Here is a 20815-nt window from a genome sequence, read left to right as displayed (position 1 = left end):
CAGCATGGAGCTAAATCTTGACTGGACTGGTTAGCTTATAAAACCTGCACTATTCTATGTACACACTGTGCAAAGCACTATTGTAGTATATAAAATATGAATACTGAATACAATGAAACTTTACCTTGGAGAACAATAAATGTGGCCGTGTGTGCCCAAAGAGCAAACATCTCAAATATAAGGGAATTAGTCCAATCAACTTCCAAAGCAAGAGTTATTTTGGGCAGAGGCACGTATATTTGGTTTTAAATTATGTCTGTTTTTCTTTTGCCTAGCTTATTTCATAGCTTTACTCTTTCACCTAATAGCAAGCAGAGAAAAACAAGTTTATTCTCGTGGTAGGCAGAGTTAACATAATGATTTTAGAAGAGATACACATTTTCCATATGCACACACACACACACACACACACACACACACACAAATATATATATATATACACACTCTTGTGGCTAGGCAGATCTCTGCTCTGATCCACATCACCTTCAACCCTCAGTAGCTGACAGATGACCCACAGGTAAGCTAACATCTACTTTATAACCAGCAAGGTGAAGAACAACCATTATTCTGATGTACTAAAAAAGCATTTTGTTCTGTTATAGTGTTCATTCCATAATTACATTTCATTTCAATCAGTATAAACATTTGGGACATCACATTCATAAATGTTGTGGGTTTTTCTTATATTTAAAAGAAGGGCAGGGGAATACAATGCAATGTCACTGTTTTGCATAAAAAGAGAACATAAATGTCAGGTGGAAGGACTTTTTTTGTTGTTGTTCTTATAAGACAAACTGATTTTTACATTTAACATGCTAGCTTCTTGCTGTGCTAATTATACTGCTACCGCACTAATTAACAACACGGAATTTCCACGGGGTTGGAGGTGTGACATTAAGTGTAGAAAATTACTTTGTGTTAAAGAGCAAATGGTTTATTTTCCAAGTGACAATCCGTGAGCAGGAACACTGAGTTTTAGCTTTCACAAACTTCTGCTTCATCTTTCTCATCATAGCATTTAGAAGGTACAGAAAATGTACAAGAGATCACATTTTATCTATGTATTAAATAATACATCCATGTATTATTTGTTGATTTTCACCAAGCGTCTAGGCTGATAAGTGCCAGAGAGTTGCATTAGAAAAAATGGTTTATATTGAGAAATGTTAGTTTTGAGACCAATTAGGAACTTCCATCTGACTAGAAAGAGGCACAGATTGATAGAGAGCTTGCAAGCCTCAACCTTTTGTAAGACATCGATTCTCCTCCTGATGGCTGCAGAGGACTCAAATGATGAAAGCAAAGAAACTAAAAGGAAGCCTTCTTCTAATACAGAGCCTCTAGGAATCAAGTACTGCAAATGAAACCTGAAAGTAGTATACTTGTATCAGAGTACCTTAAAAAATAAGTTTATATGAAACAGTCAAAATTGCATCACAAATACACAGCTGTAGCCAGTGCAACTCAAGAGGCATAGCATGCTCAAGATTATTTACAGAAATTGGATTGTCAGTTCAGAATGGCATCATTCACACAGCAGAAGAATTTCCTGAGAAGCAACTTACTGAATTATAAGGGAGAATATGGAGCAGCTCTCTAACACGAAAGAAAATGTAATAATTTGAAAAGGAACCATCAAGGGAATCTGCTACACAGCATCAGGACTAGGGAAGGAAAAAAAAAAAAAATAAAGCCTTGGTCAATTCAACTGTAGTTCAAAACAAGAGAATGACAAATCCCTGCAACTAACTATACAGGCATCTGTTCAATGAAATGTGCAACAGAACATCTTGTGCTTGAGGCAATGCAGCCAGCTCTGGGGAAGGGAATGGCTTGATCACATCCTTGCCTTGGATGTTAGAATTTCAGGTCTGCCGGTCAAGGACCGAGCCTGAACTACCATCAATAGAGTGGTAACACTGCCTTTTGCTGTGAGCTTCTATTCTTTCTTCACTGACTGAAATACCCACATTATTCCACAAACTATTCCCTGCCAAGTGCACTTCTGAGCACCTTGTTTGAGGAAGAGTTAAAAAATGACTAACAGAGCATGTGAGCAGAAGGAGGGAGTTCCCTGAAAAGAGCTATAAAAATCACAGAGAATTACAGGAAGTTAAGAAATCAGAATTGTTCTTCAGGAAATTCCTATGCATCCACTTTAAAACATGAGACATTCCCAGTAAATGTTTGTGATTCAGCCCACAAGAAGATCAGCAAGCAGTGTGTATGGTGGGGGTTTATAGAACAACACAGCAGTAGAGAAAACATTAATGTTATGTACATGAGAAACTATGGGGATCACAGGACAGTGTGTGGGCACAGGAGAGCACCAGCCCTTTGGAAAAGAAGAACAAGATGCTAATAACACATTTCCAAAATAAGTTCCAAACTCTGGAAGCAAAGTAAATGAAAGGATTTTTATTTGAATAGCAACCAAGTGTGCAAAACATTAACAGAAATTAGTAACAAATTCTATGAAGAACAAGACAAAACAGCAGAGATGTGGAATAAGTTAAGACCACAACAAAATGTGAGGACCTTTCAGAAAAAATCATGGACATTGATAGGTGAGCTGCCAACCAATAGTCATGCATCATTCACAAGTAAGCAACGTGCAAACTGTAAGTGTAGAAGTTCCTCACCTTCCAAAAAGTTTTATTTCAATAGACATTAGCAAGAAATAAACAGCTGCAGTCTGACCAACAGACAGGATGCTGAATATGCACGGCTTGTAGTGCTTATGCAAAACAATTATCCCCAAAACAATCCAAGAAAAATAAAAGCTCCATCCTTCCTTATTGTTTATAGCAGTTTTATGGTAAGAACTCCTTGTTATGAGCTGATGTGGGACATGCAGCAGCTGTATAACACCATACAATACTGAAAAATCACGTTTCTTTTCGCTACAGATGGTTACATTTAAAAAGGTAACCTTTTCTCCAAAGCACAGTCCCCTAGAGGCATGACATCTTATCCATTAAATTCCCACAGGTTAAGAGAAGCTCATCTGCTGAAAATGAATCTCTGTCACTTCTCCTTACAAGTCTGACAGAATTCAGTCAAACTTCTGTACAGAGGACAGGAGATATCCAGAAGATAGAGCAAAATTAAAGAAAGAAAGAAAGAAAAAAGAAAGAAAAATCAACCTTTAAAATTACTTCATGCTAAGTAATATTTGCAGCATTACACACATTCTGCTGAGATCTGCAGTCTTCATCTCAAAGGTCACGTTATTATGAATTCTTTTTCTTGCAAAAGCATAACAGACATAGTTTTTCAATAATTTTGAAGGTCTTTGGGGGAAAATATGTCTGGGTATTATTCATGGAAGATGTGACATTTTATTTATCTGGTTTCTTTCAAAGTACTTGAGAGAAAAAAAACAGTGATGATGTATGGCCAACCTCTTCTCAGTTGTTTTCTCTCACACACACAGTTTCTGACAGGTAAATAAATGCTAGTTTTACTATTTTATTTTAAAAAGAGAATTTTAAAATGCAAACAAAAATCAGTCAAATCTGACTGGTTTCTCAAATTACTCTGAAACTAAAATCTAAAAGTCAAAATGCAATACGTGGTTTCCTACACATCGTGGGAAAAAATTTGTCCACACCAGTAAGTAGTAATCTACAAAATTTGCAACGTAAACATCAAGGCAGCTGTAATGCCAAACCAGGATCAGGAGAAAAATGCTCAAAAATTCCTTAACAGACATAGATACACGTATCACAGATATAGAATCACAGAATATCCAGAGTTGGAAGGAACCCACAGGGATCACCGAGTCTAATTCATGGCTCCATACAGCACCACCCAAAATTAAACCCTGTGACTGAGAGCACTGACAAAACTCTCCTTGAGCTCTGGCACTCGGGGCTGTGACCCCAAGGAACCTGTTATGTGCCCAGTCAGCCTCTGCTGAAGACCCCTTTCCCTGACCCAGCTGCCATGAGTCCTCAGCCTCCTCTGCTCTGGGCAGAGCAAACCAGCCGCTCCCTATACACCTTGCTCTCTAGACTCTTCTCTACCTTCATAGCAGGCCCTTCTTTGGATGCTAAGAGCTTTATGTCTTTCTCATTGTTTTGTCAAAACTACACACAGCGATCAAGGTGAGAAGAATCTCACAACGTGTTATCTTTCTATATATATATATATATTATGTATATATAATATAATATATATATATATGTGTAAATATATATATATATTTACATTTTGGTACATATATTTTAAATGAAACATTAGAAATTTGCATTGCAAGTATTTTAGCTTCTGCTTTGTTTCTAAGTTTCTTCTTAAAGAAGAAAACATTTATTCAGTGTTATTAACACCACCAGACACCAGTATTGCAAACTTACAGAGCTAGGGCTGGAATGCCGTCGGACTTTGGGCGATTCCTTCCCTGCAGATGAACTTTTGAAGTTAATGCAAGCGTTGTTCTCTGAATGAACCCTCTTCACTTGATTAGCTGGTTTCTCAAAGGGATCGAAGCTACTCTGGGTCCTCTGGACTCTGACTTTCTTATCCTCAGGAATTGTATCCAGAGGTTTGATCACTGAATCCATTCCCTGGCAGTTCCGTGTAGACATCTTTGTGACACATATCTGAAAGGAAAAAAGCAGCATTCATTGATTTGAACAGGCTGAGTCTGTATTGATCCACGTATAAGCATCAAAAAAGGCCCCAGCATTCATAGGCATTCACTTTCTATTGAAATATTGAAATCACATATTCATTTTACATAGGGAATATAAACTGACAGTAATAACAATAAATACACGTTTGTATAGCGTTCTAAAAGTTCCTGAAAAAGATAGTACAGAAGAGAAACATACATAACATTCATACATCTGTGTGCTTTCTCATACAGGCTCTTCTTAGCTGCAATTCAGTTTTTTCTTCAATCCAGCTGCTGATATCTGCGAGCAGTATTGATTTCCATTTGTTTAAAATTGGATGTTGCCTAAGCTTGAATAAATGATGGCAGTTTGGGTGTGTACCTTGGTACTGGCCTGCCTGAGATCCAATCCCAGTATATTACTGTATTTTTAAATAATGCTTATACAGTGTTATTATTATTATCACCATATGCCTTAGAAAATGAAATCAATAAATCAGTTCTGGGCACTGGGATGTGCAACTGCAGCTTAACGGTGCACTAAAGCACAGAACTCCCATTCTTTCTTACTGGGAAGCACGATGCTTCCCAGCCCCACAGATGACAGCTTGCTTCCTGAGCCACCCAGGCAGGTTACAGCTCGAGCAAGAGAACTCACTGAGCAGAACAGCCAGCTTAAGACACTCCAGTTGTGTAGTTTTATGTATCTTATGCAGTTTTTTTTTGTTGTTTTTTTTTTTTTTTGCATTCCACTGTCCACTCATCTATTCCATTAGATTGTTCTTTGTAATTTGCCTTGAGGAATTTGGTGCCTTGAAACTCAGCTCATTACAGTTGATCACAGAAATACTAGGTAGCTATTCCTTGTGTTTGAGGTTTCGTGATTTAGGTGATTCACTGTAAAAGCAGATCACAAGTTTCTTTTGTACTTTAACAATTAAAGTTTGCTTCTTGTGCAGTGTCACCTAGCCGGGCTGCCATCCACAGCTGAGCCCCAGTTCAAGACACTACGGGCATTACAAGCCACCTTCAGCAGGGTACACATTTCTTCTCATTAACGTGGATTCTCCAAGACTAAAACTTAACCAACTTTTAACTGAGAAAATGAACAGCCTCTCTTCATTCCAAACGATAATACTCTCCCAGGTCAAAATTAAAGCAATTATGTAATTTTGGTCTATTACTTCAGAGAAAAAAGATAAAGAGCTGCTGCACAAAGCATTTTTAATTAGTCTTCTTGTAAAACTAATTGTTTTCTTTTGTCCCCTAAAACAATGACCACGTACAGGCACACACACATACTTCCCACTGTCCTCTCTAGATTTGCCTCCCTGCCATGCTTGCTTCCAAAAAAGGCGTTTCGAGATTATTGTTTTTGTTAGTCTCTGAAAGCCTATGAACTGGACAATGGGGACAAGGGATGGGGAGAGAAAGTTAAAAGCTGATTGTCTTCAAATCACCAAAGGGCACCTGCGAACAGTTAAAATGTTTCGAATCCATAGCTACAAGAGTGCTGTATCTCAATACTTTATCCACTGCAGTCTCCACTTCTCACTCTAATGTGGTTTAAGTAGGCACTGCATTAAAATAAACAAACAATAATAATAATAATAATAATAATAATAAAAACAAGCACATCTGTTACTATTTATCATCTCTTCATAGGAAACAATAATAGTTTATAATTAGATACTGAAGGGGAATGCTTGCACCTTGAGGTCATTCCATTGAATCAGGAGTGGGACAAAAGTCCCTGCAATCACCCATTAAGAGCCAGCCTCAGACCTGCAATGGGATGGAACAAGCCACACACCAGTCAGTCTTCTACACAGAACTCAGGCAATCCACAGGCACAGGGATGCCAGTGTAACCAGGGCAGGAGACAAGACTGCATAGAGGTGAGCAAGCAGAGATGCTCGCAGCCACCATGAAAACCCTGCTGTCACGAACCTGACTTCCTCTGCTCCAGCCAACTGTGAACTCACTTTACTTATCATGTGACTTATCAAAGGGAATTATCATGCAAATAAGGAATAGTGTACTGAGCAAATGTGATGTTTAATATGTTTTGGAAACCTTCTTGTGCACATAAATGACCTTAGATTTCATTGGGATGTCCATAGCACTCTTTGGAACAGCACAGGTCTGAACTCTTCTGCTACACTAATTCAACCTTTCAGGTATCATTTTTCCTTGCACTGTGTTACAAAAGTAATTCCTATAAATTTCAGCCACTCAAATGCAAATACAAAATACATACATATTTTATATATATTTTTTGTATATTTGTATATACAAATGTTTAATGTCAGAAAAACTCTTAGAACAGTGACTCACTGTATATCACCTGATAGCTCCTTGCTGACAGGAGGTCTGACCTACCTACTCATTTCCACCTTGCTCATTGCGTAAGAGACAGACTGCGCTTCAGCTAAAGCTCAGTATTTGCCACAAGAGCTCAGTATTTGCCTCCTTTAGAAGCTTCTCTGTGTTCCTCAGGATCAATCAGAATTTATTTTTAAGTCCATTTTGCTGCCTGTAAGACGAGAGTCTTTATAGCCCATCTCATGTTTCAAATGTGTACATAAAGTCATAGGCTCCTTGAAATGGGCACTGTTCTTTTATTCAAGCTACATGCAGAACAACCCTTACACATTCCAATAAAGATGACAAAGTCATCCACTGCAGTCTCAAAACTAGATGATTCTGTTGAATATCTGCTTAACTACAGTTACTGGAACGAAAAACAAAGTTAAACAAAGTGTAACAGCTCATGACATACAGGAAGTCAATCTAAATGATTCATTACCTCTTCTTTCCCTTGCTCTATAAATCTATGTAATTCTGTACTTAATACTGCAGCACAGACACTTACTGGGATGCTGTAAATGCTACCATGGTCTAAAAGCAGCGTTACATAAAGATGTGATTAATGGTACTTGAACTATCACAAATATTTAGACCAAATACACACCATATAGATGATAACTCGTCTGGTCATAAACAAGATAAATTATATTTTATTAAGTGCCATATTCATTTAACACAAGTTCCTCCTAGCATGAGCCATTATGCACTTTTAATTATTATTTCTTTAACTTATATCATCATACAAATAAATATTACGGTATTTTAACACTGAGCATTTCCTTCCCCTTCAGGAGCTTCTACCACGATTCAGTACTTTTCCCCCACAAGTTACAGTCAAAGCCTAACTTTCACACGTCAAAACATATTCCAGAAATGACTTGGCTTTTAGAACATGTGCAGTGCAAGTCATAGCTCTCTCTTTCAGAACAGGTAGTTCTGCCAGCAGATCTCATAAGGTTGGGGAACATTTCTCTGTTCTCAGTTTATGCTTTCTCTCTTCTTTATAGGAAACAGGACAAAGAAAACCAACCAACTTAATGCATCCAGTAGTAAAGGCCCAAGAAAGTCACCGGTTGATTCACTTTTGAGAACTTTGTAAGCAGAAGGGAGCTGTGCCTGCTTCCCATTGCCAGCATTCCTGCCGGGCAGAAGGCACAATGAGGGCACTTTCCAAAAGCATGTTGAAAAGCAGATGTAAACAAGAGCAGCTACAGAGAGGCAGGAACAAGGACAGACTTAGTACCAATGTATAAAACACACTTGTCTGCCAGGAAAAAGAGTAAAGCAAAGCAAAGGTGGTATGAGGTATGGAAGGTATTCACACAAGCAAACTCTACATGTAAGACATAAGTACTTCAAATCTCTGAATCTTCCTTTGTTCTCCTCCACAGAGAATGGAGTAGTCCTACAGAAACTTTTTTTGTTTTGTGTTTTTGTTTTTTCGTTTTGAAGATACTGTTTGGGAAAAGCACTTAGAAATTGTCCAGGGACTCAGCATCTTTATGGGAAATCTGAAAATAGCAATACATACTTGTTTCTAACAGTGAGTGTCCATGAGCCTGGCCTTGGAAAAAAGATTCCTGTCATCCTAGGTGTAACCTGACAGAAGCACTTCCCTGTGAACATTCTGCCTGTTACATGCAATCTCTAACATTAAATACACAGTTGTATTTCTATACGTTGTCTCACTCCCCACTGCCAGCCTCAACATCAATATTCCAAATAGTCTCCAAAACCACGAGGGATGTCTCATTAATTCTGCACGCCCTGATAGCTGAAGGATATCCCCTTGTTAAACATATCCCTAATTATTTAGTCTGTCTCAACTAAAAAGCTAAGACAAAATGCGAGATGATGAGACAAAAGTCATTTGCCTCTTAAAACCTACAGCGCAAAGTCTCACCTGGCAGCTGCCTGAAGAGCTCTTCTCTACTTTTGAAAAACAAAAATAAAGGATGATTTATCTGTCTAATCATAGCAGTCATGGCAATTCTAATATTAACTCAAGCTATTATAGCTTCTGGCAACGTAACACAAAATAAAATTTAGTGCACTCTGGTACAAGAGGTTATTTTAGTGCTTCTCTTGTGTTTTTATTTATTTAAAGTAAGAACACACCCAGAACATTAAAACATCATACACATTACAACTCCTAATTTGAGAACCACAAAAAAAGCATGCCAGATTACACTTTCTTATCAGAAAATAGCATACAGCAGACAACAAAACAGCCTGGCCAGCCTTTTTTCTCCTGTCGTCCTATTCAGTCTCAAGTTGGTTTGAGAAGATCCCAGGGCCACTCTAGGATAAACATGCTTAATCACCACTACATCAGGAAGAATCACTGGACTACTGTTTCCTCTGTGCCCCACTCCAGCATCACAGTGTTTATCATACCTCAAGGCATAATAGCTGCAAACAACTCTTTTTTTTTTTCCCCAATAAAAATTAAAGCTGAAGAGCCTGAACTTTCAAGTTGCTGCATCAGAGAACTCCATAATACGCTCCACTGAATAAAAGCAAGCATAATTGCTCTTGGAATCATTTCTAAATAAAGACATCTCATTGATGGCAAAATTCAGAGCTCCCAAGCAAACTTTATTCTTAGAATTAAAGACTGCTAGATTAATTCATTTACAGTTTCAAATTATATAGCATTTAAAGAGTGAGAGTAATCAGTTAAAACATGTAAGTAATTTATAGTCCTTACGGGTCATGAATTTTAAAACAGTCATGAATGTCCCCTGAATTAATTCCCTGTTATGGTACTGAGAAAAAGAAAGGCTGTCCCATATCACTGGACTTTATTCAGGTAAATAAAGGCATTCTCAGTAAGGAAGAACAATCCTTTCTTAAGCTTTGGCATGACAGAACCAACATCCCAACACAGTGATGGAAAAATAAATAAATGTGTCTGTATGGTGTAAAGACTGCTCTAAAGCTCATTGTGTCTTCTAGGAGGATGCATTGTGCTCATTTGTTGGGGTTTTTTTCCTAAGTAGTACTCTGCAAATTTTTGCTTTGGTCATCCACTGGGTAGTACTTATGCAAAATGTTAAAAAAATAAATCAATCAATCAACATTCAAGTTTTGATGCCATTCTTTCGTATTAGGCATTGCTACTGAGTACATCCTGGGAAAAAAAGTGGTCAGTTGGGTAAATACAAGAGGAAAGATCCAAAATTCTTACTAAAAATAGTAAGCAGAACATCTGAATTCCCCTATTTGGACTGTTTTCAACAGAAGTAGTACGATAAGACCCTATACAGGGAAAACAATGATCTAGCACCCATGATGGAGAAATACAAAGGAAAAAAACAAAACAAAACTGAATGACTGGAGGCAAGGAAGTCACTTCTCTGCAGTTTCATTTTTCTGTTTGTAATAACAATCCTGCCCCTGTCACAAGGAGAAACCAGGAGAACCAGGAGCACTAATTAATTTTGCAAAGCACTTGGGCTTTTGTAAGTGAAATGTTATGAAGATATAGATTATAATTTGTAAAGCCAAAGCCCTCTGGAAGGTAGCACAACAATCTCATTACTGCTGAGAACAAGATTTAGCACTTGAATTTAGCTGATGGATACAAGAAAAAAAAACAACATAGTCAAGTGGCTACAAACTCAACAACTGAACTGAGAGCATTCAGCCAACATTAATTTTACTGAAAAATCCTACCTGCGTATATTTTCATTATCTTCTATAAGCATGTTCTTTTACATTGTGACTTGGTACTGTGGCAATTGAGAAATACACAAGACATTTGCAGATTCTTGCAGCACTGGAATTTGACATTTGCTACTTACAAAACATCATTTGGGAATGTTCTGGAGTACTGTAAGTGGTTTTGTTCAAAATTAAAAAGGAACTGACAATGTTGGAGGCTCATTCTCTTTGGAGGGAGCTATAATTGTCACAACAGGCCTGTCACACACAGGTGGCTATGCTCTATACCCACTCCAAGAAGGCTTGCAGCTGCCCCTGCAACAACCTCAGGTAGAAACACCAGAACAAACAGACCAAGAAATGAATTTAATAGGAAGGAAAACTGAGGTCATGCTATTCAGGAAGATCAACAAAGAATGAGTGTTAAGGGAACAAAAATTTCTGAAAGGAGAAGTAGAGCATGTAATGCTACAAGACATCATCTGTGATTTCATACTGGCACAACCAGCACAGTCAGGCCCAAACTTAAGAGATGTCCTTCAGCGCTCACCTTTCCCTGTAATTATATGCACCAAGCCTCTGGCTTGAACATTTGATGGCACAGCTACAAAGAACAGTGAGAAAACTCAAGACAGAAAAATAAAGGGAAAAAATGAAGCAGAAGAAAGAGAGCAATGGTCACGGAAGGAGGGAGGGGATGAGGGAAGAAAGGAAGAAGGGACGTGAGGAAAAAAATAGTAGTAAGACATGGCCTGTTCTGATGGTCTGCCATTTCTGTCTGGTGACCTCGGGGCTACCAGGCTCTACTATGTCCCAGAACTGTCACGCATATCCTCAGGTATTATGTATTTAACTTCATGTGGATACAGCAATCGCTAACTATGTTAGCTATGAACTAGCAGCTACAGCTGAAGGGAGAGCCCTGAGACTCAAAGTGGCATCCAGTGATATCACAGGATCCATGCTGCACCTAGCACAAACTTGCTCATAAATCTGTGAGACAGCCCATCTCAGAGACTTATTCCAAAAATGGCCTTTTTATTTTTGAACTCAAAGCTCATGTTAAACCAACTGTCTTTGTCATATGGAAGAACGCAAATATAAAAAGGTCACTGGAGTGCCAGATGGAAGAATTTTTGAACTGAAAGCTCTGACATTAATTCTCTGTCTGAAACACAGAACTCAATGAGCAGATTAAATGTCTGTGCTGAATTGCCAAGTGTGAAACAAGTCACTCTCATATAAAGGCCAACTGATCAGACCTGAACTAAGAGTCCCATAATCACACCAATCTGAGAAAAAGTTTAAACACCTGAATGAAGGAAAAAAAAGTATCATACTGGAAGTTACAGTGGGCAGCACTTACACAACTTCCCAGCCAAACTTGCACTGCTGCATGTACTTATTCTGCTATATTAGTACCTAAAAATTAGCATGATTAGTGAATTGAGCATAATCCTAGGGGTGAGAAATCACTGCACATGATTATATGCCCCTTGAACAAGGCAAGGTGGAGCTGAGCATTTCTACAACTAATGTTTTTTGTTCTGTTCACAGCACAGCTTAGCTTCAGAAAAGCGAGTTTTCAGTCCATTAAATTTAATGTTCACAGAGGAAAAAAAAAGTCTGATTTTGAAGAAAGCCCAGACTAGACCTTAGGTGTTGAAAAGCCTACATATGTCCTTGCAGCAAATCCTGTTCTACAACAACAGCAGTCAGGAGTCACCTAAGGACAGGGTCTCAACTGAAGGTCACCCAGAAGTCCTGACAGCCTGTGACATACATTAAAAGAGACAGAAACTCAATGGAGCAGATATAATGGGGAGCGTCTCTCTATTTCTGTACTTATGCCCTACAACAGCTCCAGTAAATACATTCTTTCTTTTACCTGCCTGATGCTCGAGTTGGCACTGGGCTGCTGCTCCCATTGCCCCAGTTCAGGATTTGCTGCACCCAGAATCAGAAGGGCTGGTCCTCCAGGGGCCAAACAGGAGGGCAGAGGTAGCAGTACGGCAGATGGCCGCCAGCAAGTGGCATTCACCAGCAGCACCAGCAATACTGGGGAAAAACAGCCTGAACACATATAGGCTCCCATGAAATCGTGGCAGGTGGTCTTTATATTATTTTGCTTAGTTACTCAGTTGTATCTGTTGTCTACCCTCCTCTGTTACCATATGAACAGCATTTAAAAATAAAGATTAAAAATATATATTTTCAATCCTTTTCCCATACCAACCTCCTGCTCCTACAGATGGCTCCATGCGCCACTGTGAGTTTATGCAGTTTTCTTCTCATAAGTGCATTATTAATAGGTTTTTTTGGTTGGTTGGTTTTTTAAATTAAAATTATATTGTCTGAGTTCACAGGTATATATTTTTATTTTATCCTCCAACACTCCCCCCAGTCATAAAGTAATCAAGGGCATATCCATAAATGCAGAAAGTCTTCCCACTACCAGTCTGAAGTGTGAGAAATCTTGAGAGACTTGACAGCAAAATGCCTATTCTTACTAAATTCTGAGGCTGTGTCAATAGGGTTTCTAAGAAAATAAATGGTAAACAACTCCATGACTTCAAAACAAGTTTTACTTAGCTCCCTTAGGCTCCTTTGCCTCCTTGCAAGCCACTTGATTATTTTTCAGGTATCATCAAGTAATTTCATTTGAAAATAAAAGCACTGTTTGTTCTCCTACAAGCAGAGACTACAACAAAAATACCACTGTTGGTCAGATCTGGCCATGCAACTGAGGATATAAAACTTAAAAGTCAACAACAGTATTAAAATGCAACTACATTTGTTTATATGGTGAGTCTGAAGTCAGATGAAAGCAATGAAATATCAAGTTTTTATCTCATAATTTAAATGAGCCAGAACATTTGCTTCAGACTGAAAACCAGTCAAAGACTGTTTTAAGAATGCACGACTGAAGGGCACTTTTCTTATGAAAAGAAAAGAGGAAAGGGATAAGTTATACAATTATCTTTCTAAAATAAATGCCTTTGGAGATGGAAAGATTTTACAGCCATTACACCAAAGCGCATGCTCTGTAGTCCACTGCAAATCATTAGGAATCTCACATACTACCAAAAGACCCTTCTGAAGTACGTAGCAAAAAATAATCCGAGACTAGAGCAGTAAATTAGTTGGGTTCCTTTTTGCTCCATTCAAGCCAATTGCTTTATAAAAATATGTGCCTATATATATATACAAATAACCACTTTTTTTTCTCTTCTTCCCTTTCTTTCCTGCTCTTGCAAAGCTCCTTCTTACTAACTTTACCAAGAGCTAGATGACAGTTCTTCATTTCAAGTTGCTAGCGCATTTCAAAGTTGCATTCTAGAACAAAGAAAGAAATCTCCTACTCTTAGGTGCTTCACCCCTGAGGTCAACAACCTTACAGCTTAAGAAATGTAGCTTCTTCCCAGGCAAAGCAATGTCACAAGGAAAGACAATCTCTCACAGTAATGCCAGATCTGGTCCCTTACATATTATCTTCCAAGCTACTGAATTTGACAAGGTATCCTCTATCATATCAGTATAAAGATATAGCAAGAAAAAAAAAGCTAAATCTTTGTCATTATTCTGTCACCTGAATACTCTTCAAAGATATGAAATAACCCATATTCCAATCCCATCTCCCAGAAATCTTAGAAACAGCCATCCATGATCTTTCTGCTGATATTTCCTTTTATGAAAATCTGATAGTTCAGATGAGGATGACAAGTCCAGATTCACTCACTATTAAATTAAGAGAGTTCTCACCCTTGTTTGGATCCAATACATCTATTTTTTTGCTGTTGTTGTTGCTTTCCAGATAAAAGATCTGGATACAGAATTCTTCCAAAGTAGAATGAAAAGTCTTAAAGGAATTTTCCAGCAACTACTGTAAATTTATCAGACTTGCAGTAGCACAATACCTTGCAAAGCAAATAGTGGAAGAAAGCATAGTGAAACTTGCTTCTCTGTACATAATGTGCTATGCTGGAAAAAAAAGTGTCCTACATCTCATAATTCCTGCAAGTGTCCTACATCTCATAATTCAGGATTTTGTCTGGGGCTCTAATGAAAATTGTAACAGCCAAATTTATTCAGCATATCGAGAACACTCAAGGATATCTTCTTTTGCAAAGATGTATAAAGCTTAAATGGAGAGGTTTCAAAATGACAGTGAGAAGAGTTCATTATAAGTACAATGGTAATGTTATGAGAATTCTCTGAACAGCAAAGAGATAATGCTCAATTTTCAAAAAACTAGGTATCTCAACAGAAAAGTAAAAATCACTGCTGTTTCTTTGATGAGTTCAAGGGAAAACGTGTACTGCAGTAGACTTATGAGTGTGCTCAAATCAATTCCAGAGAGAAAGCCCTAACAGTACAAAACAATCGAGTCTGCTGCAGTCAGCGGCAATTTGTGCCACCAAAGCTGGGAGTTCATCTCAAATGACTTGCAACAAACAACAAAATCCAAGCAGTAAATTGGTTCAAAAACTCATGTCTAGCATCCAAGAACACCAGTAAGAAGTCCTTTGTCTTTACAGTGCAGTATCTCACATGAAAACGCTTCACAAAACTGAGACTGACTGTAGTTATTTTGTGAGTATTTTCTTACACAGCTGCCTAACAACAGCAAAAACCCATTTTGTAATGATACCCTATTTGGTATCTGGACTACTTGGCCAGAAACAGTTAATTCCTTGCCCACCTGCAAGTTACAAGTGACAGTTTCCCCATTTCCCCAGGTGAGACAAAACACTTTCCAAAACAACTCTTCTTTATGACATAACAATATTTGTACCCGATACTTTATTATCAGAAGATGTTTGTTCGTAGAGAAGAACACTACTTAGGTAGAAGTCCAGAAAAACATTTCACACACATTCTCTACAGTTTTGAATACTTTTTCTTTGCACTTCTACAAAGATTTATTGACTGAAAGAGGATATATTCAAGTGTACTGAGCCTGTAGGACCAGACCACAACAGAGAGAAATTAAATGAAGTCCAGCCTTTACAATGCGCAAACTGGCATTATGCTCTTATTTCGAGTGGCTTTATTCCCTCACTGCTCTGCAACATCTGGTATTTTTCTTTTCAGGTAAGTCATATACAATTTAATATTAATAAGCATCCTACACAGCAAAACTGAAATTTAAATAAAATGAATCCAATACAATTTCCTGTATAAATGATATAAACTGGGTCAAATTCTTGCTGACATTCTCTCTGTTACTAGTTGAGATTACTCTACATTTATATAAAGTCTAGCTGAAGTTTATCACAAATCTTTTTAAATCAGAAGCTACAATGGATCCCATAGTCATTAAGACAGCAAGTTCTACTGTAACAGTAACTTAGAAAATTATAATAATAAATACTGAAAAGTTTTGTAAAACAAACCAAAAATCCCACCAACAACTTTAATGCCATTTCTGACCAGTGTGCATTCATAGGCCAGTTCAGAATTCATAGAGGAAATTCATGTAAGACCCATCTACCTAAAAATATGATACAAAAAGGAATACAACCTCAATACTTATGTTAAATAGAGGGAAAAGTTCAAAAGTTATTTTTACATCCTCTGCTTATGCTGTTGATTCAAAAAATCTGACAAAATCAGGTAACTCTCTGAATGCAACAAGCAACACAATGATACATTGCTATTTGACCATTTGCTCTTTTCTAAATTGCTAAAGCCAGAATAGGCTTCTAGTAGGGCATGGAGTGGAAGATATCAGTGAAACACATGCCACACTCAAACAAGATGCATATAATCATTACTTGTGGAAATAGATAATAAACTTACATCAAAAGCAAAAAGTAGTCACAGAAAGGTATTGACCTAGAAAATAGAGAACAATAAAGAAGTACAAAGAAGCTCTTCATTACAGATGGAACTGCTGCTAGAAGACCTGACTTGAATGTTGATGGTGAATTTTTTTTTTTACTTAAAAATAGTCCTTTTTCCTTAAATAAGCAACTTCCTGGTTGTGTACCTTCCTGACAAGGTTTCAAATGAAAGACATACGAGAGATGCTGAAAGCCACTCTTGAACTACCTGAGGGAACTAAAACTCCAATAGCATTATATTTAACCTGAGATTCTTGATTCAAGATCTAAAGTATACAGATTCTATACAAACAGAAGAATGTAATTTAAAAAATACTTTTTTCTTTAGAAAAAGGCTTTTATAGAACTGCTATCACACAGTGTCCTTCCCCGTTGTTTCAGGTCACATTTGCCAGGATACTCACCATTTCAACACGCTTTGTAAGATATAATTATCAATCTATTGCTACCTGAAACATCCCAGGACCCCAATGGGAAATAAACCCAAAGCTGCCTGGATCTGCAAAACAATTGATGCTCCTGTGGGCTTTAAGGTCACACCCTAGCACTCACATTTATAGTCAGCAAATTTTCAAGTGCAAGATCCTCACCTGACCCCAGCTGAGCATTTCTACAAGCTCTTTCCCCCTGCAAATTCCTGCTGACCACACAGGTCAGGCCAGGCCAGCGCACTGAAAACAGCGTGAGGCGAAATGCTCAGTGGTAGCTGGCACTGTGCATGGATTTTCCTTAAGAACAAAATTATCTCTTACCTACAACAGCTGGATGCCACCGGAGCTTTGTGACTCATACTTGTGGTCCCCAAGCCAACCATGAGTTGTGATTGACTACAGATTTGTGTACTGCAGTCTAATCACAAGCTCTTTTGATAGTATTATCCATTTCCTTGTCTGCGGGGTTTCAGAGAAATGAGACTGGACTGCCAGAGAAGAGGGCCTATCCAAGTGGGAAGCAGCACATAGGTCAGCTCTTTAAATAGCCTGTCTGAGCTCATAGGTTTAGAGAAAAAAAATATTAAAAACAGTGTGGAGGTTTTTTTGTTAAGTTTTTCACAATAAAATAGATTAAAAAACAATGAGGTGACCACTCTTGCTGTGCGACTTCTAAGCCAGGCTAACATCCTTTGCAAGGAGATAGAGTGTAGACAACCCAAACTTTAGTCTGATTCACAACTTTTTGTAACTCTTCCTATCTGGAATTATTGAGGATAATGACAAATATTCGTTCCCCAGTTAAGTTCTAACCTCCACAGATGATCAGTCTCACTACAAAACTGATGCACATTGCTTCACACCAGTGAAGGTCGTAACCTTTATGGAGCATTCAGCAGTACTTGCCAATTGAACTATGCACATCTTACATTTCCCACCTGCATGCACAACTTTTGACCAAGTTTTCCACATTATATAATATTTTTTGCCCTGATTAATTTGGGATGTGTTTAGCTAAATCTTAGCATAAAAAAATTCCAAAGCATTACTGATTTCTTAAGACCAGAAAACTAAAATGTGTGAACCTCAGAGACAATAACACAATGGACACAGCAGGTAGTTTCAACACCTGGGGAGAAAATCAGTTTGAGAAACAAAAGCTGTTATTGGACAAAATAGCTTTCACAAGTATACGTGGATGAAAAAAAAACATGGCTAAGAAATACTCTAATTGAACATTTTCTTTAAAGAATCCCATGTGCCTAAGAGCTTCTAGACTTTCACTGCTTGCACAAAGTAAAAGCAAACAAATGGCTGGATTACTTCTACGTATCACCCAATGAGATATGCACTGAAGGTATGCAAAAGGTCTGAAAGTATAAGCAAATGAAATTAAAAAAATACACACACACTGTAAACACTTGCAGCTATTGTAACAGAAGCTTTTAAGGTTATTTTTGAACCCAAAAGAAGCATTTCTATTTTTTTCTGACAAAACTGTGCAAGTTTGCAGACTGTGTGAAACTGCCCACTTCACATCACTTACACTGCAGTACATACAGTATTACACAGAGAGTTGTTTTTAAATAAGGATCACCAGTAAAATAATAATGAAAATTTCAGAAAATAATTGATAGGACTAAATCTTCCCCCTTTAATAGCATTCAGTGACTAAGAAAAAAAAAAACAACACCTTAATTGGGAAGTACAGAAAAAAACAAACAGGCACTGCTGTCAAACTAGCTATTTGATCCCACGTTGATATACAACTGATTGCTTTTTGAATTATAATTCACACACTGCACAAAGCATTAACATGTTTGCCTAGACGTAAAATTCCCCTGCTTTTACCCTTAACCATTAATAGCAAAACTATTTCATCATTCTACCTTTACTATCAGAGTTGGTTTTCTTTAAGTACTAGAACATATGGTGAAATACATTTATTGGATTTCTGTTGAGATTAACCTATGACTTGACTTATCTGTCAGCTAAGTCATCAAAAATACTTCAAATTATTCCACACAGTGGCCAAATTTTAAACTATGACATACAAATAATTAGTGCTGCTTTTCCCCTCCTCTCTTTTCCTGAACACGCTGCTTCCTGAAGCTCACATACATGTTGAAAATTTCCACTAAGACCCAAAATGCCACCAACGCACTCCTACATAAGCATTCAAGAACAATTACTTAAAATGACTCCCTCACTATTTGTTGTATTAAATAAAGACAGCATGTGATTGAAATAATCACAGAGCTTCATAAGGTAAAAAGATATTCCGACCTCCATGGTATAGCCTGCATTTAGAAGGGATCATTTTAATTTTATCTCCCCACATCAAGCAGAACTGTAACTGATAAAGACATTCATTCAGATCTAGCAAGATGCACTGACTTGTTAGCAGAGATGAAGAAGTGGCTGATCATGTCCTTCACTCACTCGTCCCAGAGGGCATTCAGCCAAGCATATATCAGAAAAAAATTGCCCATGCTATCCTCTTAATGCAATAATAAATAAGGCTGCCGGAGAGAGAAATACAAAGCAGTAGCAAGAAAAGCATTGCTTTTCAGCTTCTCCTACCTTTTCCCTGATATTTACAAACCGCAGGCAGCGCTGCCGGGGAGTCTCACCAGGGTGGCTGCCGAGAGGTCTCATGTGGCATCCCCAGCTTCCACCGCCTTCCTCCGTCGGGATTTTAAGCATTCCAAAGAAAACCCACCCTGACATGCACAGAACGCATCCTGCTCAAGTTGGAAGCATGTGATAACTAGGCTTCAGGTTTAAGCAGGAAAGCCCAGCGCTCGCCTAATGCCAGGCATTTAAATGAGCCCCATCTTACCGTTGTGTTGTTGCCTCGATCAGGTTAGATCCGCCGGCAACTCTTTGACATGTCTCTGGCAATGTTAGTGTTTGCAGCCAGGCCAGGCTCATTCAGCAACTGAATGAATTCACAACATCTTTCTGCACTAGCAAGCTGAAACGCTACGGCTGTACTACAGCTAAGAAAGGGGGAAATCTAAAGCAGAAAACAAAGAAATCCCTAAAGACAGGGTAATCCCAGTGGAATAAAATATAAAGGGTACAGATGAGCACCAAGGGTACAATATTTCTCTGTCTAAATTTCACCAGCAATCCCATGCTCTTTCTAAAAACACTTTTTTTGTTTTTTTTTTTTTTTTTAAGAGACATGATGGACTTGCCTGTGGAGTTCCCAGAAAGGCAGACTATCCAGGCTCTGCTGCAGCATTGCAGCCAAAGTAACCATGCATATGCTATCTAGGCAATTTACAGCAGTCTTTTTGAAAAGATGTTGATTTACAATGTAGCACTGCCTCAACCAAATGCATAGCTGCAGCCAAAATATCTAATGATGATTTCAGAGGAATTACGGAAAAAAACTCAACATTCAACCAAAAGGATGCAACTAATCATCCCCAATTCAATTATGTCCCAGTCCTGAAGGAAGCCAGCAAGTTCTCGAGTGACAAATGACATTAAAACAATAACCTAAGGGAATCTGAAAATAAGAATTATGAATGCCACTGTCTGCTTCCTCAGGAAAAATAAATATGAAAAAGCATTTAAAATTTATTGAGCCAAAATACAAACTAGAAAGTTAATTCTAGCACTGTAACAATGAAATCTAATGTTTAATTTATGAACATACAAATATACAGAGCTGTGAGTAAGCGACAGACACCTGGGCTGTGCTGAGAAGACACAGCTGAGCCCAAGCAAGCTTGGGTGTGGTACAAGGGAAAAGAGGGCAGCAGAACAAACCCACAAGGAAGGCTTCTCCAACAGAGAGGCAGCAAATCTTCTCCATCTCCTACTCCTACAGCAGCCCCTGCTGGCCTCTGCTTTAGATGGCTCCTGGCTCC

At 38.1% G+C, this 20815-nt stretch overlaps 1 protein-coding gene across 5 annotated transcripts in view; it reads right to left on the bottom strand.

The window, feature by feature from the left end:
- CDK14 (cyclin dependent kinase 14) overlaps positions 1-20815 on the bottom strand; it is a 306835-nt gene that overhangs the window by 229847 nt on the left and 56173 nt on the right. For 3 of the 5 annotated variants that reach the window (XM_052696727.1, XM_052696729.1, XM_052696730.1), the window contains one exon: positions 4359-4604. In XM_052696727.1, coding sequence (XP_052552687.1) covers positions 4359-4604 — 246 coding nt within the window. Of the gene's footprint in view, positions 1-4358; positions 4605-19514; positions 19645-19773; positions 19916-20815 lie in introns of those variants that run through there. The other 2 variants (XM_052696728.1, XM_052696726.1) reach the window with 2 other exon arrangements.

Source organism: Tympanuchus pallidicinctus, unplaced genomic scaffold, assembly GCF_026119805.1.
Source record: "Tympanuchus pallidicinctus isolate F22 unplaced genomic scaffold, pur_lepc_1.0 scaffold3, whole genome shotgun sequence".
Classification (NCBI taxonomy): domain Eukaryota; kingdom Metazoa; phylum Chordata; class Aves; order Galliformes; family Phasianidae; genus Tympanuchus; species Tympanuchus pallidicinctus.
This window is presented reverse-complemented; position numbering and strand designations above follow the sequence as displayed.